The sequence below is a fragment of the Lepidochelys kempii genome, chromosome 6 (genome assembly GCF_965140285.1).
Source record: "Lepidochelys kempii isolate rLepKem1 chromosome 6, rLepKem1.hap1, whole genome shotgun sequence".
Classification (NCBI taxonomy): domain Eukaryota; kingdom Metazoa; phylum Chordata; order Testudines; family Cheloniidae; genus Lepidochelys; species Lepidochelys kempii.
This window is the reverse complement of record NC_136385.1, coordinates 107,199,802-107,219,930: the sequence shown is the minus strand read 5'-3', so window position 1 is coordinate 107,219,930 and position 20,129 is coordinate 107,199,802. Positions and strand designations below refer to the sequence as shown.

The following is a 20,129-nucleotide window of genomic DNA, read 5'->3' as shown; positions in this document are numbered from 1 at the left end:
GAAAGAGGCTGTACAGGAACGAGGGAGAATAAAATACAAATGTAGTACTTCTAAAAGAACACGTAGAAAATAATTTTAGAAATATATAAATCATACTCACAAGTCTACAATATATATTATATATATATATATATATATATTTTTTTTTATGGTTTGGAGTAATCCAAAGTTTGTCTTAAAGATGACCTAAAAAGACAAAAATATTTATTTACTACCAATTTAACAAGACTGTTACTCACTGTGTAAGTTTCCTGAGCAAAATCTGGTTTCATACTCTGTGCCTTAGAAAGAGTCCCCACTATTTGGTAGGCTCCCTCCTTTGGTTTACTGAGAGTAACATCTATAACTGACATAATTTCATCTTCTTCTTCTTCTTCTTCCTCTCCCACTTCTTCAAGTGATGCTCCAGCAACACAGTTAGATAAATACTACAACAAACGAGACAGAAAAAATGATCTATAAATAAAAGGAGACTCAGTTTAATATCTGTACACATGGTAAACAATTTCTCTCTTCAATATTAATGCACAATTTGTGTTTATTTCAGGTACAGTAGATACAGGGGTTCTCACAACAAATTTTTTGGTGGCCTCAAAATGCGGCCACCAACTCTTGCTGGTGGCCACACTAACAATTTTTCCTAAAATTCTTAATTAACTTTAGGAAAAATAAATAAATATGCACATACCTATGTCCAAATTATTGTAATTTATTAAATCTTTTTACAGACTCAACAATAAAAATAATGTACAGTTGTCTCTATTCTTTACTGGACCAGAACAGAAACACAAATAAGGTGTTCTGAAGGTTCTTGACTTTTTTGTTGTTGTTTCTTTTGCTTTTTAAAAAAGATTTGCTAGCTAGTAAGTCTGCTGCTGTGAAAAGTGATATTAACAAACATACAAATATCACTTTTCACAGCAGCAGACTTACTCAGTCCTGGCAAGCCCGGGGACAAATTAAGCCTTTGATGGGAAGGTCGATGGGGGGAACTGGGAGACAGGGAGATGCATGACAGGCCAGCAGAGGCAGTGGGCACCAGGGGTGATGCAGGGGGAGCCCCACAGCTGGGATTTAGAACTCCATGGCCAGAGCCTGCTTCCCGCCACCCCAGGACTGGAGCCCGACCCTACTGTCCCCAGGAAGGTGGGGAACTCACTAGCTGCCTGCTTCTCCAGCATTTGTGTCTCGGGGGGGCGAGGGAGGGGGAGTGGCAGGGTCCCCCTCAACCACTGCCCAGGAGGCAGTGGCCGCAAGAAAAGCCCCTGATGACCACTTGCGGCCACGGTGGCTGCATTTGAGAAACACTGCGTAGAACCTCAGAGTTACAAACTGATCAGTCAACCACACACCTCATTTGGAACCAGAAGTAAACAATCAGGCAGCAGCAGAGACAAAAAAGAGCAAACACAGTATAGTACTGTGTTAAATGTAAACTACTAAAAAAAAAAAGAAAGCAGCATTTTTCTTCTGCATAGTAAAGTTTTAAAGTTGTATTAAATCAATGTTCTGTTGTAAACTTTTGATAGAACAACCATAATGTTTTGTTCAGAGTTACGAACATTTCAGAACTACAAAGAACCTCCATTCCCAAGGTATTTGTAACGTTAAGGTTCGAATGTAATTTTTCACAGATTAAGATATCAGCTTTTCATTGATGTCCTTCAGCAATTGCTCACTTTTTAAAAAAAGACAATGCCTATGGCAGGAAATTATAGTTGCATTTCATTTAAGAAACACTGCTTCAAATTCCTTTAAAAATCTTGACTTGTTTACTTAACACCTGGGTAGAGATGAGCCAAGGGAGTGTTCTGTAGTTAAGATCTGGGATTTATAGACCAATCAATCAGATTTGAAAGTCCCAAAAACCATGTGTAAAAAGAAAAGGAGTACTTGTGGCACCTTAGAGACTAACCAATTTATTTGAGCATAAGCTTTCGTGAGCTACAGCTCACTTCATCAGATGCAACACGAAAGCTTATGCTCAAATAAATTGGTTAGTCTCTAAAGGTGCCACAAGTACTCCTTTTCTTTTTGCGAATACAGACTAACACGGCTGTTACTCAAAAACCATGTGTGTGATTCTCATGAGATTTCTGCCATCTTGGATTGAATGATCTTGATAACAGCTATTCATGTAAGATTTTGTTCACATCAGATCCTGAACTGGATTCAAGGAGGGACCAAAACCACAGAACTAATTTGGATTCAGGGATACAAATCTGAATTCTCTCAAATTTCTTTCTATATTTATCCAATATAATCAGGGAATCTATCACCTTGGTATCTAAGCACTGTACAAAATTAGGCCCCAATCCTACAGATGACTTCATATGGGCTTACAACTTAACCAAGGAAGTCAGTGGGGCTCTGGGTATAGTGCAGCTGCCCATCCATGTATAAGAAGCTAAAGGATCAAAGCATTTAGTACTGGTGTCAAGATTCATAATAAAAATTATGTTATTTCTCTCCTTCCCTAAGGAACAAAGATATGTGAATTTCTCTTCAGAACTTGTCTAGACTAAAATAAAATAACACATTTTAAAAGTCTAGAGTAAACAAGGCACACTGACTTTAACACATGCTAAACTGGTGAGTTAAATCTTGGGGCCAGCCTAACGTATATACAGCCTTGCCAATGCTAAACTTTGGAAACATATTAGTTAACACATTCTCACATCACATTTTAAATCCTAGTCTAGGGTCTGTGGTTGTAAAGGGTTTCTATCCTGGTTTTATCACATCTGTACATTGAAGCATTTTAAGACTGAAATAATTTTTAAATATAAATGCATGGTCATTATTTGCACGGTTTGCTTTTTGCATTAGCCTCAGTTAAAACAATTAAAACAGACTAGTCAGTTTCACTTTTGTTTATACTAACACTGCTTGGTGTCACTTATTAGCAGCTAGATAGTGTTTGAGTATCAAGCTGCAACCATTAAAGTTGCAAACAATGGCTAGCGTGTGTATGAGAGATGGTGTTTAAATCCAAATAGATGACCAAAAAAAAATGTTTTCCCTGACATATCATGAAACATTGGTTTTGTAAAACTTTAATTGAAGAAACCTAAGAATTACACAGTTCTGAGGGTGAAGGCAAATCACGCAAAATAAAAAACAACACTGTTATACTTGTGACATATTTAATTCCAGTATTTTGAAAGCCACTGACATGAGAAATAAATGGTGTACACTATTAGAAGGCTGAATTAATGAGCTTCTTAACTCACTGTGGAGCATGGGTTGTTCAAAATCCCACTTTTGTGATACCAAGTTCTGTTCAGTGTGACTATGACAATGCTATTCAAAGATGTCAAAGCTCAACGGTAGATCAGAAAGCAGGGCTCAGATTAGGTTTGCATGCTAGTACAGCATGATGGCACAATTTCCTTGTACCCTTTTCATGTTGCCTTCTTGTTCTCCAGAGTCTCAGCTTTTATTAAAAAAAAAAGACTTCAGCTGCTGTGGCTGTTGAGAGTAACTCAAAAAAGTGAACTGGCCAGTGTTTGCAGAAACTGAAACAATAACTCTGAGGTGTGACCGACCCCATTCATTTAAATGAAGGCTAATTCAGATAAGGAGTAATAAAACTTTAAACATCAATATTGTTAACTATTTCATTGCTCATGAAAGCATGTAAGAAAGGAGAGAAAATACTATATTATGAAGATTTGCACAGTCTACTGTAAGTTACAGGTCCTTTAAGCATAAGTGAGAAATGCCAGGACTACAATAAAAAAAGTTTTTTCTGTACAACTATACAAGGAAACCCTCTGAGTTTAGATATGGCTAATACATGGAAAAGATGCTTTTGCATAGAATTGAGCAGTTCCCTGAACGAAATAAGCTGTATTGGCAAAAATACTTTTATGCTGTTATAACTGCATCTACAAAACTAGGGCTTTTAGAGGTATAGAAAAGTTGCAAAATACATATACACAATAAAAAGTTAGAAATAATATTAAGATGCCAACATAGCTTCATCAGGAGCTCTTTAATACCTGAAAATTAAAAAGGTAACCTACAAAAAATGGAAACATGGACAAATTGCTAAGGAATAGAACAAAAGAAAGGCTAAAGCACAAAATGAGTTACACATAACAAGGGACATAAAATGCAACAAGAAGAGGTTCTATAAATATATTAGGAGCAAGAAAAAGATGAAAGAAAGTTTAGGTCACTACTTAGTGGGGAAGGACTGCTAATAATGGCTGACATAAAAAAGACTGAAGAGTTTAATGCCTATTTTGCTTCAGTCTTCATTTAAAAAGTTAATTGTAACCGATGCTTAACACAATTAATATTAACTAGGGGAAAGGAACACAAGCCAGAATAGGGAAATAACAGGTTAAATAATATTTACATAAAGTAGCTATATTCAAATTGGTAGGGCATAAAGAAATTCATCCTAGGGTACTTAAGGAACTAGCTGCAGCCATCTTGGAACAGTTAACAATTATCTTCGAGAACTCATGGAGGACTGGTGAGGTCCCAGAGAACTGAAGAAGGGCAAACAAGGACCTACGTTTAAAAAGGGGAATAAAAAGGACCTGGGGAATTATAGGCCAGTCAGCCTAACTTTGATACCTGGAAAGGTACTGGAACAAATTATTAAACAATCAGTTTGTAAGCATCTAGAGGATAATAAGGTAATAAGTAATAGACAATATGGATTTGTCAAGAGTAAATCATGCCAAACAAACCTAATTTCCTTCTTTGACAGAATTACTGGTTTAGTCAGGGATGAAAGTAAGTCTAGGGACTTACCAGTACGGGGCTGGGCTGGGGCCAGCTCTGGCCCCTGGAAGGGGTGGGGCCTTGGGCCCTGTACCGGCGAGTGCCTCCTTCCCTCTCCACAGGGTAACAGCGGCAGCCGGGGGCTCTTGCAGCGGTTTAAAGGGCCCTGGGTGATAGCGGCGGCCGGAGCCCTGGGCCCTTTAAATCGTCCCCGGAGCCCCGCCACCGCTTCCCCAGGGCTCCGGCAGCAGGTCTCCAGGGACGGGGCTCCGGCCGCCACTACCGCCCCAGGCCCTTTAAATCGTCCCCGGAGCCTGCCGGAGCCCTGGGGAAGCGGTGGCAGGGCTCCGGGGACGATTTAAAGGGCCCAGGGCTCGGCCGCCGCTACCGCCCTGGGCCCTTTACATCTCTGCCCCAGCCCCACCTCAGCACAGGGAGCTGGACTTAATGACCTCTCAAGGTCCTTTCCAACCCTACATTTCTATGATTCTATGGTATATCACACTTCTAACTGACTTTACTATATTGGCAATAGTTTCTAGTGTAAACTTGGCCTGAACTTGGAAGAGTATTGCCACATTTTTGAGAGGTCTGATGGTCCTGGTGTTAGCACTGTAGCCCTGAAAGTGGCTCTCCCACTGGGTGAAACAGAGTGGGGTTGGGGGAGGGCCTGGACCTAGCAATGACCTTGTGTTCTAACTTGTGTCCAAAATAGTCCTGGGGGAAAAATTAGGAAGGCCACTGTGCTCCTAATATTAGCGTTGTTGTCCTCATGGACTTGGTGATGAAATACTAGATATGAACATGTTACGGGCAGACATGGCATCTCAGACCAGTCTGACCATAGGAAAAATGTTGCTGAACTCTGAAGGCTACGCAATTATATTATTTCCACACAAGAATAGACAAACTGACATGAAGATCAAATGATGTCTTTACCCAGAAATAGCTTGATCATGTTACTATTTAGTAGGTGTTGGAAAAGATCAGTGTTGGACACCAGGGTGTATACCTATGCTGAGGTCAGAAGTGACCACCATGTTGACATTGGGACAATCAAAATAAAATTAAAGAAAGTAACATCACGCAAGGCAGAGGGTACATATATGTCTAGCAAGTTAGTAGATCCAGCAGTGAAGGTGAATTTCAAGCAGCAGCTTAGCAACAGATCTTAAGAGTTAAAGGCACTCATGGAGGTCACAGAAGAACAATGGGAGTTTTTCAAAGAAGCAAGTGTGGATGCAGCCAGGACTTCAGTGAGGGTGGGAAGACCTAGGAAAGAAGACTGACTCCAGCCCAATACATGGAGGCTTGTTGAAGAGAGGAAGGAATTAGAGAGAGAATTCAACAAGAATCTGACAGCAGTGAGAGCTATTCTGCAACAAGAATATGCAGACTAAAACAAGGGAGTTAAAAGATAAACCAGAAGAGATAAGAGAATGGATGGAAGCTGAGGAGGCATACAAGAGTATTTTAAAAAGCTTTTTCTAATATCTAAACAACTGACATCACAATTTTTAAACCATTGTGCCACTGTGAATACCCAAGAAGGTACAGTTTTAAGCACAAAGGAAGAACAGAGAGCCCACTGGATGGAACATTTACAGGTTGTGCTCAACCAGATAGAACCACTAATATACACTGAGGTATGTGAAGAAATACCTTCACCTATATCACTAAAAATAATAACCTTTGAGGAAGTAACTGAGATCATAAACCAACTGAAGAGAAGTAAAGGCTATGATAAGATAGATGCTAAAATGTTAAAAGTCAGAGAGTAAGTGATGGTGAATTACATGTGCAGGTTGTACAGAATGGGAAAATAAGATCTGTCCTAAAGATTGGAGAAGAGGTTTTATCTGCAAAATTCCTAAAAAGGGGGACCAATTTATTTGTGATATCTGGAGAGGGGTGACACTCATATCTGTACTTGGAAAAGTGTTTTGCATTATCATTTTGAATAGGATGAAAACTGCTGTTGATAAATACTTGTGGATGAACAGGCTAGATTTTGATCTCGTGGGTTGTGTTCAGACCAGATTTTCACCTTGAGAAGATGATTGAGAAAGGCCTAGAATGCCATCAGAAACTGGTTTTTAACTTTCTTGATTTTAAAACAGCGTTTGTTGATGTCCAAAGAAAAGTCCTCTGGAAGGTCTTGAGTCACTATAGAATTCCATCAAAAATTATTAATTTAATAAAAGCTTTGAATGACAAGTCTGTGAGCTGTGTCAGGACAGAAAGTAGAGACACAGAATGGGTTAAGATTGTTACTGGCATAAGGCAAAGTTGCATATTATCCCCACTTCTCTTCTGCATTGTCATAGACTTTGTGATGAGAAGAGTGATGGCTGCTGCTAAGGACACTGGTATTGTTTGGGGCAGAGATAAGCTGCAAGACTTACATTTTGCAGATGATGTATTCATACTGGATACCAAACTTGGATGGAATGAAAAGACACTTTATGAGCATAAAGCAATACACAGAAGAGCAAGACCATGGAAATAGGAGAGAATGCTGTCAATATTGGAGAATGTAATTGATGGAGAAGATTAGGAAAGAGTTGATGACTTTGTCTATCTTGGAAGAACAATATCTGCTAATGGCCAGCTTAGTAAAGAAGTGAAGGCAAAACGCAGTGAAGCCTGTGGATCAAATTCCTGTTTGTCAAACATCTGGAAGAGTGAGAAAATACATCTGCACACTAAAATGAGATTGTGCTATGCTATTATCCTTCCAACGTTATTGTAGGCTTCAGTAACATGGCAGATGGTGGAAGTACACAACAAGAGGATGAATTAATTCCCCCAGTTTTGTTGGGAATTCATTGGAGAAATTATGTAACCAATGTGGAAGTGCTGCACCACAGAAATCAGCAAACTGAGAACTGAGTAATTAGATAGACAGAGCTATGGTGGTTTGGCAATGTCATCAAAGAATTACAAGGTATGAGATTGGGTTACACCAGGAGGGAAGAGATAGGGTTGCCAACTTCCTACTCGCCCAAAACTGAACAGCCTTGTCCCGCCTCCTATGAGGCCCAGCCCATGCCCCACCCCTTCTCCAAGGCCACGCCCCCTACTCACTCGATCCACCCTCACTCACTCACTCATTTTCACCGGGCTGGCTCAGGGGATTGGGGTGCGGAAGGGAGTGAGGGCTCTGGCTGGGGGTACGGGCTCCAGGGTGGGGCCAGAAATGAGGAGTTCAGGGTGAGGGAGGGGACTCTGGGCTAAGGCAGAGGGTTGGAGTGTGGGAGGGGGTACGGGATCTGGGCTGAGGGTGTGGGTTCCAGGATAGGGCCAGAAATGAGGGGTTCAGGGTGCGGGAAGGTGCTCCGGGCTGGGACAGAGGGGTTTGGAGGGTGGGAGGGGGATCAGGGCTGGGGCAGGGGGTTGGAGCATGCGGGGGAGCTCCAGCTGGGGGTGCGGGCTTTGAAGTGGCACTGGGGATGAGGGGTGTGGGGTGCAGGAGGGTGCTCTGGGCTAGGATCGAGGGGTTTGCAGGGTGGGAGGGGGATCGGGTGGTGCTTACCTCAAGCAGCTCCCATAAGCAATGGAAAATCCCCCATCCAGCTCCTACGTGGAGGCGCAGCCAGATGGCTCTGCGCGCTGCCCTGTCCACAGGCGCTGCCCCCGCAGCTCCCATGGGCCACTGTTTCTAGCCAATGGAAGCTGCTGAGCTGGTGCACGGAGCCCCGTGGCTGCATCTATGCCTGGGAGCTGGAGGAGGGACATGCCACTGCTTCCGGGAGCTGTGCAGGGCCATGACAGGCAGGGAGCCTGCCTTAGCCCCACTGAACCGCCGACCGACCGGAGTTTTAACAGCCCGGGCAGCAGTGCTGACCAGAGCTGCCAGGGTCCCTTTTCGACCAGGCATTCCGGTCGGAAACCGGACACCTGGCAACTCTAGGAAGAGAAGGTGTGGAGGGCAAAGAATGACTTATCCTAGTACCACTGAAAAGGATGCTGCCATCCTGGAGACAACTTACGATGCAGTCAAACATCTTTCTCCGGAGAGATAACAGTGGGAAAAATGGGTTGCTCTATGTGCCACTGGGCACAGGAGAGATTCTAAGACTATGTAAATCTATTAACATTGCACCTCAGCATACGGTTCCCATTTGGGAGGACTGGCGGGGGGCACCCCATAGTGCTTATAGCCTTGTAGCCCAGCAAGCAGTTGCTGATGATGGGGGTACTAAAGAGATCCTGTGGTCCAGGTGATGTTGCCTGCATCATAGCTCAGCACGTGCCTTTGTGCCCAGGGAAGCATGTGGGCTGGCAAAAGTGCCCTGGCACCAGCATGTGGCTCCAGGAGGAGTATTGCCATGCCAGGGAGGCTGTGCTCTCGGTGATGGCTAGCACCTTGTGCTGGGTCATGGGGCCGCTCTCTAGCCCTGGCTCTGGCATCAGCCACACCCCAGCAGGTTGTTCACGCCCCGTGGGGGTGGGCAGCGATGGGGCCGTATCCCAGCTTGCGGCTTGAGGGGAGCTCGGAAGGATCCTGCGGCCCAGCCCCCTCCCAGGGACCCCCCACCCCGCGGTCACCTTCCCGATGCTGCTGCCGCTGTAGGAGTCCAGATGGTTGAGAAAGACCCTCTGGCTGCGAACGGTCCCTTCGGCCGCGGCCACCGCCTCCTCCTCCTCCGCCGCCATGGCGCTCGCCGGGGAAGCCGGGCCGTTGCTAAGCGACCGAGCCAAGCGGCAGCGTCCTTCTCCGCACCGGCCCAGGCATCGGGGAGGGCCGCCACAGGGCCGGGCCAAGACGCGGGCAGGGGGCGGTCCCTGCAGCTGGCGAGGCTGGTGCCAGGGCGCCTCCGGGGAAGGGAGGCTCCCGCTCCCTGGGCAAAAGCCGGGAGAGAGACCGATACTGGGGTAGGCAGAGCCCGAGTCGAACAGAAGGGAAAAGGGCACGAACCTATAACTATTCCCTAAAAGAGGGACAAAGATCTACAGAGACAGAGCTATGGTGGAGGCGGTCCAGGAACAAGAGGGGAGAGAATCATGACAGAGGCAGAGTTTGACGTTTTAAAACAACACATGCTGTAATCGAGAGTGGGGCGTACTGGAGTGTGCCAGGTCAGTAAGATACTTGCCCAGCTCTGAGCTGAGGTAGGTGAGGAGGAAGCATTTATGTTCATATGGATTTATTTGTTTTTTAAATAAGAGGGTCAGTATTTCATAGGCATTTTCACTAATATGGTAGAACCCCTCTTTTATGAACTATCTGGAGATGGAAGTTCATAAAATTGAGTATCTCCAAGTCTCAGTACCAAAGTTGCAGTATAGGGCACTATATTACTTTCTTCTTATCCTTTGAAACGAGGCAAAGCATTTCCATGGCACTGAAAGCATTAGGATATCACTTTTGTTATGTGATTTTTTTTTTCCTGTTGGGAAAAATAGTTCATAAAACTAGTTGTTCATAAGACTGATGTTTGAAAAATCAAGGTTCTAGCCTGTGCAGATTTACAGGAGAATTAAGTGGAAGATAAAGGCTGGCCAGAAGTCCCTCAACCCTGCACTTTTTACACACCCCCATCCTAAGAAAAAACGGGAGAGGAAAGAGGAACAGTGCTGGTAAAGCAGCTCTGTGCTTATCAGACAATTGGTTACTACCATTGCATGTTTCAGAAGTAACGGTCAGATGAATATATGGTCCTGCCTCAGCACAGGGAATAGTCTACCTTACCTCTTGAGGTCTCTTCAGCCTTAAAATCATAAATATGTCCAAAAGGCATTTTACAGTTGTGGACTTGCTCATAGTTCACATTCTCTATATTGCAAGTTCTGCATCTTCATGCACCACTGAGCAATTATGTTATCAGTGTATGTATGCACTAGCACTTTAAGAAGAAACAAGAACATATTCAGCATTTAGGTTAATTAATCCCATGTTTCAAGCTTACTGTCTTTGCAAATCATCTCTCCCCTCAACCTTCTTTTGGTTGGGCTCTTTGAGTCTCCTTTCATAAGGTAGGTTTTCCATTCCTAAAATCATCGCAGTAGCCCTTCTCTGTACCTGTTTCAGTTTGAATTAATCTTTCTGAAACATTAGAGACCAGAATTGCACAGTATTCCAGAGATCTCATCCCTGCCTTGTGTAAGGGTACTGTCACTTCCCTATCTCTAGTGGGAATACCTCACCTACTGCATCCTAAGACTGCATTAGCCTTTTTCACAGCTGCAACTCATAGTCCTCCTGTGAGCAACCAGTATATCAAGGTCTCTCTCTTCCTTTGTCACTTCCAACTTCTTCTTAGCATCTGTGCGTGCCTCAGGTGGCACATGACTAGGATTCATCACCCAGTTTAGTCCATTAGTTGGATCACTAGCTTTCTTAGCTCAGGCTAGGTACTGAAGGGGAATGCGACAATGGCTGACCTAGGTTTCCCCCATTACAACTGAGCAGTCCTCAATTTATAGGAAAAAGTTGCTATAGAGGCAGCAATTTTTTTAGAAGGATCTCTGCCTCTAAAAAGTTCAGCACCAACTCTGGTACTTTTTAATATAATGCAGTTTTACAATGAGAACAGCATCTGACCTTTTTGCAGTTTGTTTGCTTAGCAAAAATGTTATTTGTGTACTGTATCAAACAACTGACTGCACTGTTAAGTATATGAGCTTTAGATACAACTTCCATTGACCTTATTAGGTGTTTGCAACTGAAGTTTGAGAAATAGTGTTTAAAAGAGCATTTTGTATTTTTAAAATTGTAATATGCAAGCTACTAGCTGAAAGACAGACTTGAGGTATGCATAATAACTTTTAGATTATCACTTCTTATATGTACTGCATAATCAGCAATAGCAGATAAACAACAGCATCATTCTTTATACAAAGATGAACTCCTCTTATCCTATTTTACATTTGCATTCCAATACTACTCCGAACTGGAGTGGGCTCTCGTCCCGATATATCCACAATTCAGAGCTCTAAGTACATAGCACATTCTTCAGCATGGCACAAAATCTTTGGTAACATTTTGAAGAATGGAGTTGACCTCAGTACTGACAGACATCCTTAGAGCAGGCAGCTGTTTATAATCTCTTAATAAGATAGTCTCAAAGTGATTAAACCGTGCTAATCTTTGAGACTTTTCATAATGTCCAAGGTTGTGTTTTGCTGTCCATTCCCACTTTTATTTAATTGAAAGCCTATCCATTCTCATCCTTATGGAAGGTATATCCGTTCACAGATCTATGGCTTTATCAGATGCCCAGCAGCACAGGATCAAGGATTCAGATAGGTATATAAAGCAAACAAGTACGGAGTTGTACTAAAAGGTCTACTGTTAATTAGCATTTCAACTGAGCCTTTTCACACAGCAGCATTTTCTAGTATAACTATTTAAGAGTATTCCCACATATTACAAGCATACTAACCCAACTATGTGCATGACTAGAATCCCTTTTCATTTTCAAGTTATAGTGTAGTCAATTATTTCCTAGGGAAGTGAGGCCTCATCTGGAGTACTGTGTCCAGTTTTAGGCCCCACACTACAAGAAGGATGTGGATAAATTGGAGAGAGTCCAGCGAAGGGCAACAAAAATGATTAGGGGTCTGGAACACATGACTTATGAGGAGAGGCTGAGGGAACTGGGATTGTTTAGCCTGCAGAAGAGAAGAATGAGGGGGGATTTGATAGCTGCTTTCAACTACCTGAAAGGGGGTTCCAAAGAGGATGGCTCTAGACTGTTCTCAATGGTAGCAGATGACAGAACGAGGAGTAATGGTCTCAAGTTGCAGTGGGGGAGGTTTAGATTGGATATTAGGAAAAGCTTTTTCACTAAGAGGGTGGTGAAACACTGGAATGCGTTACCTAGGGAGGTGGTAGAATCTCCTTCCTTAGAGGTTTTTAAGGTCAGGCTTGACAAAGCCCTGGCTGGGATGATTTAACTGGGAATTGGTCCTGCTTCGAGCAGGGGGTTGGACTAGATGACCTTCTGGGGTCCCTTCCAACCCTGATATTCTATGATTCTATGAAGTAGGTGAGATCTGCGGCTTACACAGCCTTCCAACAAGTTTATGCCTTCTGGTAAAGGCTTCTCAATTTCTGTTGTAAAGCTATAAAAATATTCCTTGTCAGCCATAGGCATACTCAAATTAAGTGAAGAGTTACTATAATGTAATACTATCCTTGAAGTTGTTCACCAATGTTTAAGTACTTGATCTCCACCCCTTTTTTACATTGGCATGTTGAATAGTAATGCAGATCAATTTTAAATGCTCTTATATATTTATACACTACAGCCAAAAGGTATTGTTTAAGCTACCATGTGTTTACTTGACTTGTGTGTCTGAGACTTGCACGTTTAGAAAGATATAGGTATACATTTTCAATTTTGGGGGAGGAGAATAAAAAGCGGATCATACATAAGTTTGTGCATTTATTCAAGTGTCTAGTCATTGAAATAAACAGGTGCGTTGTTACAGGGGTAGATATTAAGATATAAACTTGGCAAAGTACATTTTCCTCATAGAGGATTAAAGCACATGCCACAAAACTGCAAAAAAAAAAAAAAAAGGAACCATTTTCTTAGAGCATGAAAATACTTTTAACAAAATTATATATTAACATGAGTTGTTTCAACCTACTAAGATAATAAAACAAACATTACACTTGAAAACAGAAGCTCTGACTGTAGGTCCCTTCTCAGTCAGAATTACAGCATCATTGCCACAAAACTATAATAAATGCTCAACTTGTTAACTGGTCCCTCAAATTAATGTGACTGATCCTCAGCTGGTGTCAATCAGTCTAGTTCTGTTGAAGTCAGTGGAGCATGTTTATTTACAAAAGCTGATAATCTAGCCCTCTCTTTGGATTCACATTTACTTTTTTTCTAGCATGAAACAGACAAATAAAGGCAGAATTACATAAACAAGGATGCATAGATATTGAATAGTCCAAGTGTGCAAAACAGTGATCATATAATCATAGAATGCTAGTTCAATAGTACTGGTGCTTTAAACCAACTGAATACTTTTCACAAAGTCTCTTCCATTCATACACCCAAATCTCTTCCACACATTCAAAAACTTACAGTAGCACAATAAGTTTATAAAGATCTTTGTATTTTTTTTATAAAATAGAAAATATGCAACTGTCTCCCAATTCAATATCAATCTCTGAATGTTTCATACAGCCTTAGGTTTCAAACCAATACACTGCATTGACATTATATACTTACTGTTCTTTAGGACAGGACACTGTACAATTGAGGGAGAAGAGGGCAGCCTTACAGGAATACCTAAGCACTGCACTGTAAAAAGTAAAGACTGAAGCAAAAATACTTGAGTATATTCTGTACATCATGTAAACAAACGTTTAGAATAGTAAACAGGCTAAAATGTCTTCCACCCCCTCCCAAAGTTATTAGTATGGTCTAAATTTAAGAAAAAAAATGTCACCTGTTCTTCCTTGTTTTCTTCTGTGCTTATATCATTTGCAAATTTAGAGGATACATTCATATGCCAACAGTTATCTTTTGTTTACGGGTTGGTGGTTGCCGCCAACAAGGGTACACTGAATAATACTGAACATTGCTTTTAACTCAACAAGGACACCAAGGTCTGGTCTAAACTAGAAATCAGGTCAGTTTAACTACATCTGTCAGGGCTATAAAAAAGTCCTCACCCCTGAGTAGTGCACTTAAGCTGACCAAAATCCCCGAGTAGACCGCTAGATCAATGGAAGAATTCTTCTGGCAGCTTAGCTATCACCTCCTGGGGAGGTGGATTTCCAACAGGAGATTCTGAAGTGCTACAGTGGCACAGCTACAGCGGCATGGCTGCAGTATTTTAAGCACAGGCAAACTCAGAGTAAGCAATGTTCAAATGATGTATGATATTGTGAGGTTCATACCTTGTGAATGAAGCAGAGAGTTTTCAGGTTTGCTTACAAAAAAATTGAGCTGAAATAGATATCCTCTAAGTGGAATAAAGTAATTCCCATTAATTTAGCTAGAGCAAGTAGTTAAAATTTGGTTTTAAGGAGCAGAGTTAAAATTTACAGATAGACATTAAGAAAGTATTACTACTTTCATACATGGCATTCAAGATTTGCACAGTACCAATTAAGATATTTCTTAGAATAAGATATTAGATCATATTGCTTTGGAAAGAGATCAAATTTCTTCAAATGCTGTAGAAAGCAAGTCACTGTCAACTGATGATCTACAGCAGAGTTTAACAAAAAAGGTACTACTTCTACAGTCCACCAAAATAGCTTAAAGTAGCCTTGTGGACAAAGCAGATCCATAGCAACATTCATATTTTACAAGTCAGTTCTATTGTAAGGAACTTAGATGTTCAGGCAAGAAATGAAGCTTGATATACGTTTCTGGCTAGATCCGAAAGGAAAATCTCAGTAACTCATACTAAGAATTCCCACTATTATTAACCATTCCCCAACATGTGCTTGTTACTGCAGACTGAATCACGACTGCCCATCCCTTTTTAAAGCTTCTAGTCTCTGTAGTAGTGCATTTCCAAAAGCTTCACGATATGCTGGGCTAAGGGAGTCCAATAAAGAGTAGACAGTCTCATGATACGCCGTTTGTAAGCCATCATCAGCCTGGTCAAAAGCATAACCCACCACCTGTTGCAAAGAGACCCATGGTTAATTTTTTTGCAGTTAGTCATTTAGTCATAGGAACCATAAAAAAACCCCCACAAAATTAGTCACATTAGTGCACTGAATGAAGGATTGCCAGACCCAACAAACCAATACTATACTTTGTTTGTAGTGTTGTAACCATGTTGGTCCCAGGATACCAGAGACAAGGTGGGTGAAATATCATCTTTTGTTGGTGAAAGACAAGCTTTTGAGCTTACACAAAGCTCCTCTTCAGGTCTTGAAAGGCACTTAGTGTCACAGCTAACTACAACATGGAACAGACCATCCGACATAAATAGTTAACACGTAGGAGATCATTCAAGGTGAAGTGTATTTAACTGACACTCAGGCCTGGTCTACACTAAAAAGTTAGGTTGACACATTTCTGTCGCTCAGGGGGTGAGAAAAATCCACACCCCCTGAGCAATGTAGTTAAGCTGACCTAACCCCGGATGTAGAAAGTACTAGGTTGACAGAAGAATCCTTCCGTCAACTTAATTACAACCTCTCCGAGAGAGGTGGATCACTTAAGCTGATGGAAGAACCCCTCCCATCACCACAGATGGTGTCTACACTTGAAGGCCTATAGCGGCAAAGCAGTGCCACTCTAGCACTTCAAGTGTAGACAAGCTCTGAAAAAGAGAAAAGCTCTGTGTAAGCTCGAAGGCTTGTCTTTTACCAAGAGAAGTTGGTTCAATAAAGCCTATACTTCCTCTTCCCTACTCAAGACGTTAAGTAACAATTCATCCTCTAAAGGAGTTTCCAATATTCTGTTCTCACAAAAATTGAGACCACCAAAGACACTAAATATACAGAGGCTTACTTTTGAATTTGGCTGGAAGTTCACTTCACCGCACAAGCAATTTAAATAGTGTGAATGGGAGATGCATACATAGAAATCAATAATTAGTGTTTCTCATTAAGATTACAGTAGTCTGTTCTATAAAATGCAGTCTGATGTGGGCACAATATCATCTACTTTTTCTTACGCCTGCTGCAATTGTTGTGCACTTTTCTCAGACAACTGTGGACTAGAAGATTGAAGAACTACAGTGAAAAAGGTTTCAGAGTAGCAGACATGTTAGTCTGTATTCGCAAAAAGAAAAGGAGTACTTGGGGCACCTTAGAGACTAACCAATTTATTTATTTATTTCGTGAAGCTCACGAAAGCTTATGCTCAAATAAATTGGTTAGTCTCTAAGGTGCCCCAAGTACTCCTTTTCTTTTTACAGTAAAAAAGTCACCTGTAACACCAAACATTTCAGTTATCTACTTCCATCTTTATCATTCTGTAGATGTTTCTGATAAATGCCTGCTTTTCATAATCTAGGTTAACTGTTGGGTTATTAAACTAAAAGCATTGGAGAAAACATGAGGATGGGCATTACCTCACTTCTTTAAACAGGGTGCTAAAACGTACCCTCTACTTTAGCTAAGAGTTAATGGATTATTATGGGGCTTAAACACTTCAGTTTTGAAAGTAAAATGAGGCACAATAGCACATGTCAAGGATACCACAAGCCTCAGCTCTTAGGTTCCAGGGTTGTGTCAACTGGTCAGAAATTTATTTTTTAAGAAGTTATCATCTTTATCTAATGCCTAACTTTAGCACCAGTTACTGCTTTCAGCCCATGTTAGTGAAACATAGAATCAAGATAAAACCATGCAGAGAAAAATATTGTATACCATACCCCAGTTATGCAGGGCATAATCACTGTTACAACATACAGAGCTTTAATTGAAATAGTGGTCATTGCATCAGTTCTAACTTAACATTTTTCCATTCATGTAAGATGCGCTTTGGCAAGACAAGTGTGTAAAATCTTCCCCTTTTGGATTTAATTGAAATGGCATAATAGTAGTTCCCTTAAACGCTGAATTTTGAAATATGAAAAAAGAGTCTCAAATGTATTCAATAAAGAAAAGAGCCTATGCTGCTTTGATGACAACTGAAAACTTTTACTAGACACCTTTCAATTAATATTTATTGTAAACAAATAAGCTTTATAAAAGGATAAACGGGTTACCCTAAGTCCTGCTTCTGTGAGCTCCAGGCAATATCTGTTTCTTTCCCTTGTCTCCACATTAATATATGCCACAGCCTCTGCACATGGAAGGTTTTTTGAGACAAACATATTGCTGACAGCAAACAGAACATCATTCACAACAGCTTCCGCCTCTAGTCTCATATCCTTCACATCTGTTCCTTCAATGTCCTTATATTCAGGATCTTCTTCAAACCCTGTGTTACTGGACAACTCCATGGGATTGTAATCAGTCTCCATTCTGTGGATGGAAACACCATATTCAATTTTATATGGCCACAAATTATTATGCAAAAATCAATGATATAAAACAGATTTTTTTTCCAACAGAAAGAACTATTTTAAGACACATTCAATGTCCTGCAAAACCAAAGGAGGAATATGGGCCCTGTAGGGCTACTAGCAGGTCAACCAGGATTTTTTTTTAATTGGAGAATCTTGAAAGACAAGGTATTAACCACAATGTTTCAGCATAACAAACTCACAATTCTGTGACTATGGTATTAAAGTAACTGATAATGCACACATCTATATTTTATAAGCACAGTATGCAGTGTTCTTAATACACAAGCAGTTATGAGTCTGTCCTAAACAACTTATCTGCTGGTCCCCAATGAGTCAAGAATTGATGTCTGCATCAGCAGGAGCAGGAAGGGGAAGAGAGAGGACTCAAATGAAAGCTCAAACTCTTGGAGTGAAAGTGAAGGGTCACTAATATTTAAAGGAGCTAGTTAGTAAAACTGGCTGTTTGCCTGTAAAGAAAGTCAATTCGTTCAGCCTCTCTCTGTATCTGTTTGTTAATACAAAGGTCAGTAGCATGTGTTGACAGTTGTAGTTCACGAAAGCTTATACTCAAATAAATGTTAGGCTCTAAGGTGCCACAAGTCCTCCTGTTCTTTTTGCCGTTACAGACTAACACGGCTGCTACTCTGAAACAAAAAGGCTGAACACTGGGACACGTTTTCTGCGTTCGTCCCAAGATGCAAGTCATGCAAGATGAAAGGCAACGCAAACCCCCTTTGCAAGCCCCACTCTGTCCTCGGGGCAGGGTGCTCCCACAGCCCCGTAACACACCCACAGCCGAGAGGGCTGGTGACCTCCCGTGCACGCCCCGTGCAGCAAGGCGCCTCACGCTCGAGAACGACCCCGCTCCCCCGGCAACTCCCTGGGGCTACAGGCAGAGGCAAGAAGGGGCCGGAAGAGCAGCTCGCAGCAGGCAGCCCCGCCGCTCCCTGGAGAAGGGCCTGCAGCGCAGCCACCGCGGTGACAGCCGCACAGCGCGCAGGAGAATCGGGCAGCGAAGCCTCGTTAGTGCCACCCTGGGTTTGATACGGGGGGAAAAACCCCTTAACACAGCGGCGGGACGGGACGGGCCCTCCAGCTGCCGCCTCTTCTACTGCCCCCCGCTGCCACAGGCCGAGACCCTTCACCTGTCCGCCACAGACGCACCTCTCGTCCGTCTTCTACGGCCGCCGAAAAGGAGCTTTGTGGCTGGCCTGCCACCCACTCCGACTTCCGCCTCATGCCCGCCCCTTCACTTCCGCCCCCGCTCTGTGACTTCACTTCCGCTGAAACGTCACCTTGGCGTCACTGTCGCTCGGTTCCGGTGAGGGTAGAGGCACGTAGGAGGTGGCTGCAGGTCCCCTGAAGGGACCGAAGCCAGGCGGCAGTGCGCGCGCGCTACCGCGGTGGAGCCCCGAAATCACCAGCCGCCCCCTCGCATCCCGGGGCGCTGAGAAGATGGCGGCGGCTCAGTGAGGATGGAGCTACCTGTCATTGCCTTCTTCCCCTGAGGGTGCGGGGTCCGGCCCCACGGGGTGCGAGTCGGGGGACGGGGGACCGCAGGGAGCTCTTTCCCTAGCAGAGCTGACTCGAGCCCGGCAGCTCCCCGCCCCCCGTCGCCCCAGCCGATTAGCCCTCCCCCTTCCAGCCCAGCAGCTCCAGCCTAGTGACCCCCTCCCGTCCCCGACCCGCCACCATGCCTTGGCCTTTCTCAGAGTCCATCAAGAAAAGGGCCTGCAGGTACCTGCTGCAGAGGTACCTGGGCCACTTCCTGCAGGAGAAGCTCAGTCTGGAGCAGCTCAGCCTGGATCTGTACCAGGGTACCGGCTCTCTGGCGCAGGTCCCTCTGGATAAATGGGTAAGAGAGGTGCAGTCCCCACTACCCTGCTGCTCCTGAGGGATCAGCCCCAGGCCCCTCCCCTCCCTCGGGTGCCACCTGTTTTATTTTTAAATCACCTTTTTTGCCTTAAAAAATAAAGTCAACTCTAATATTTTATCTAGGGAATTGTACTTGTCGCCATGGTGTCTGAGTACCTTGCCAAAAAATAAATAGATAGTTTGGTGCAGTTGGTTTTCCTGCCCTGCCCATGTGCAGTAACACTGAGTGGGGTTTGGGTGCTTTTAAAAATGTTGTTTGAAAGCAAAGGCAAAGAGACTGATCTTGAGCCTGGCCTCAAGATGGCAAGATAGCTGGTCAATCAGCTCTTCGAAAGGGAGGTCCATTCTTCAGTGGGCTTATTGCTAAAAATGCTCCATCTCCAACTCTGTCCTGGCTTTATGGACAGCTCCACTGTCTTGAATAGAGGAAGCTCTGCTGTCATGAAAGGACCTGGTAGGGGAGAGGGAAGTGATAGCTCAAACCCAGAGCACTCAGAGCTTTAATAAATAGTTCCCTGGCTTAGAAATGGACCCGGTATTCGGTTGGTAGTCAACAACAG

At 43.0% G+C, this 20,129-nt stretch overlaps 3 protein-coding genes across 7 annotated transcripts in view; 1 reads left to right on the top strand and 2 right to left on the bottom strand.

Annotated features, from left to right (window-relative positions):
- Positions 1-9,399, bottom strand: part of AK7 (adenylate kinase 7) — a 63,428-nt gene extending 54,029 nt beyond the window's left edge. Inside the window, exons 1-2 of the mRNA XM_073349601.1 lie at positions 9,292-9,399; positions 240-428 (exon numbers count right to left, since the gene is read on the bottom strand). Coding sequence (XP_073205702.1) covers positions 240-428; positions 9,292-9,399 — 297 coding nt within the window. The remainder of the gene's footprint in view (positions 1-239; positions 429-9,291) is intronic.
- A 3,721-nt stretch (positions 9,400-13,120) lies between these two features.
- Positions 13,121-18,978, bottom strand: GSKIP (GSK3B interacting protein). 2 transcript variants are annotated; one of them, XM_073349597.2, is made up of 3 exons: positions 18,840-18,978; positions 17,392-17,650; positions 13,121-15,346 (listed from the first exon to the last, which is right to left on the bottom strand). In XM_073349597.2, exons 2-3 carry the CDS (start codon positions 17,647-17,649, stop codon positions 15,185-15,187), a joined length of 420 nt encoding a protein of 139 aa, XP_073205698.1. In that variant the 5' UTR covers position 17,650; positions 18,840-18,978; the 3' UTR covers positions 13,121-15,184. The 2 variants fall into 2 exon arrangements, with proteins under 2 accessions (XP_073205698.1, XP_073205696.1); XM_073349595.2 differs by having other exon boundaries at positions 18,859-18,978.
- Positions 18,979-18,989: 11 nt separating this feature from the next.
- ATG2B (autophagy related 2B) overlaps positions 18,990-20,129 on the top strand; it is a 79,798-nt gene continuing 78,658 nt past the window's right edge. For all 4 annotated transcript variants that reach the window (XM_073349593.2, XM_073349592.2, XM_073349594.2 and 1 more), the window contains exon 1: positions 18,990-19,549. In XM_073349593.2, coding sequence (XP_073205694.1) covers positions 19,388-19,549 — 162 coding nt within the window. In that variant the 5' untranslated portion in view covers positions 18,990-19,387. The remainder of the gene's footprint in view (positions 19,550-20,129) is intronic.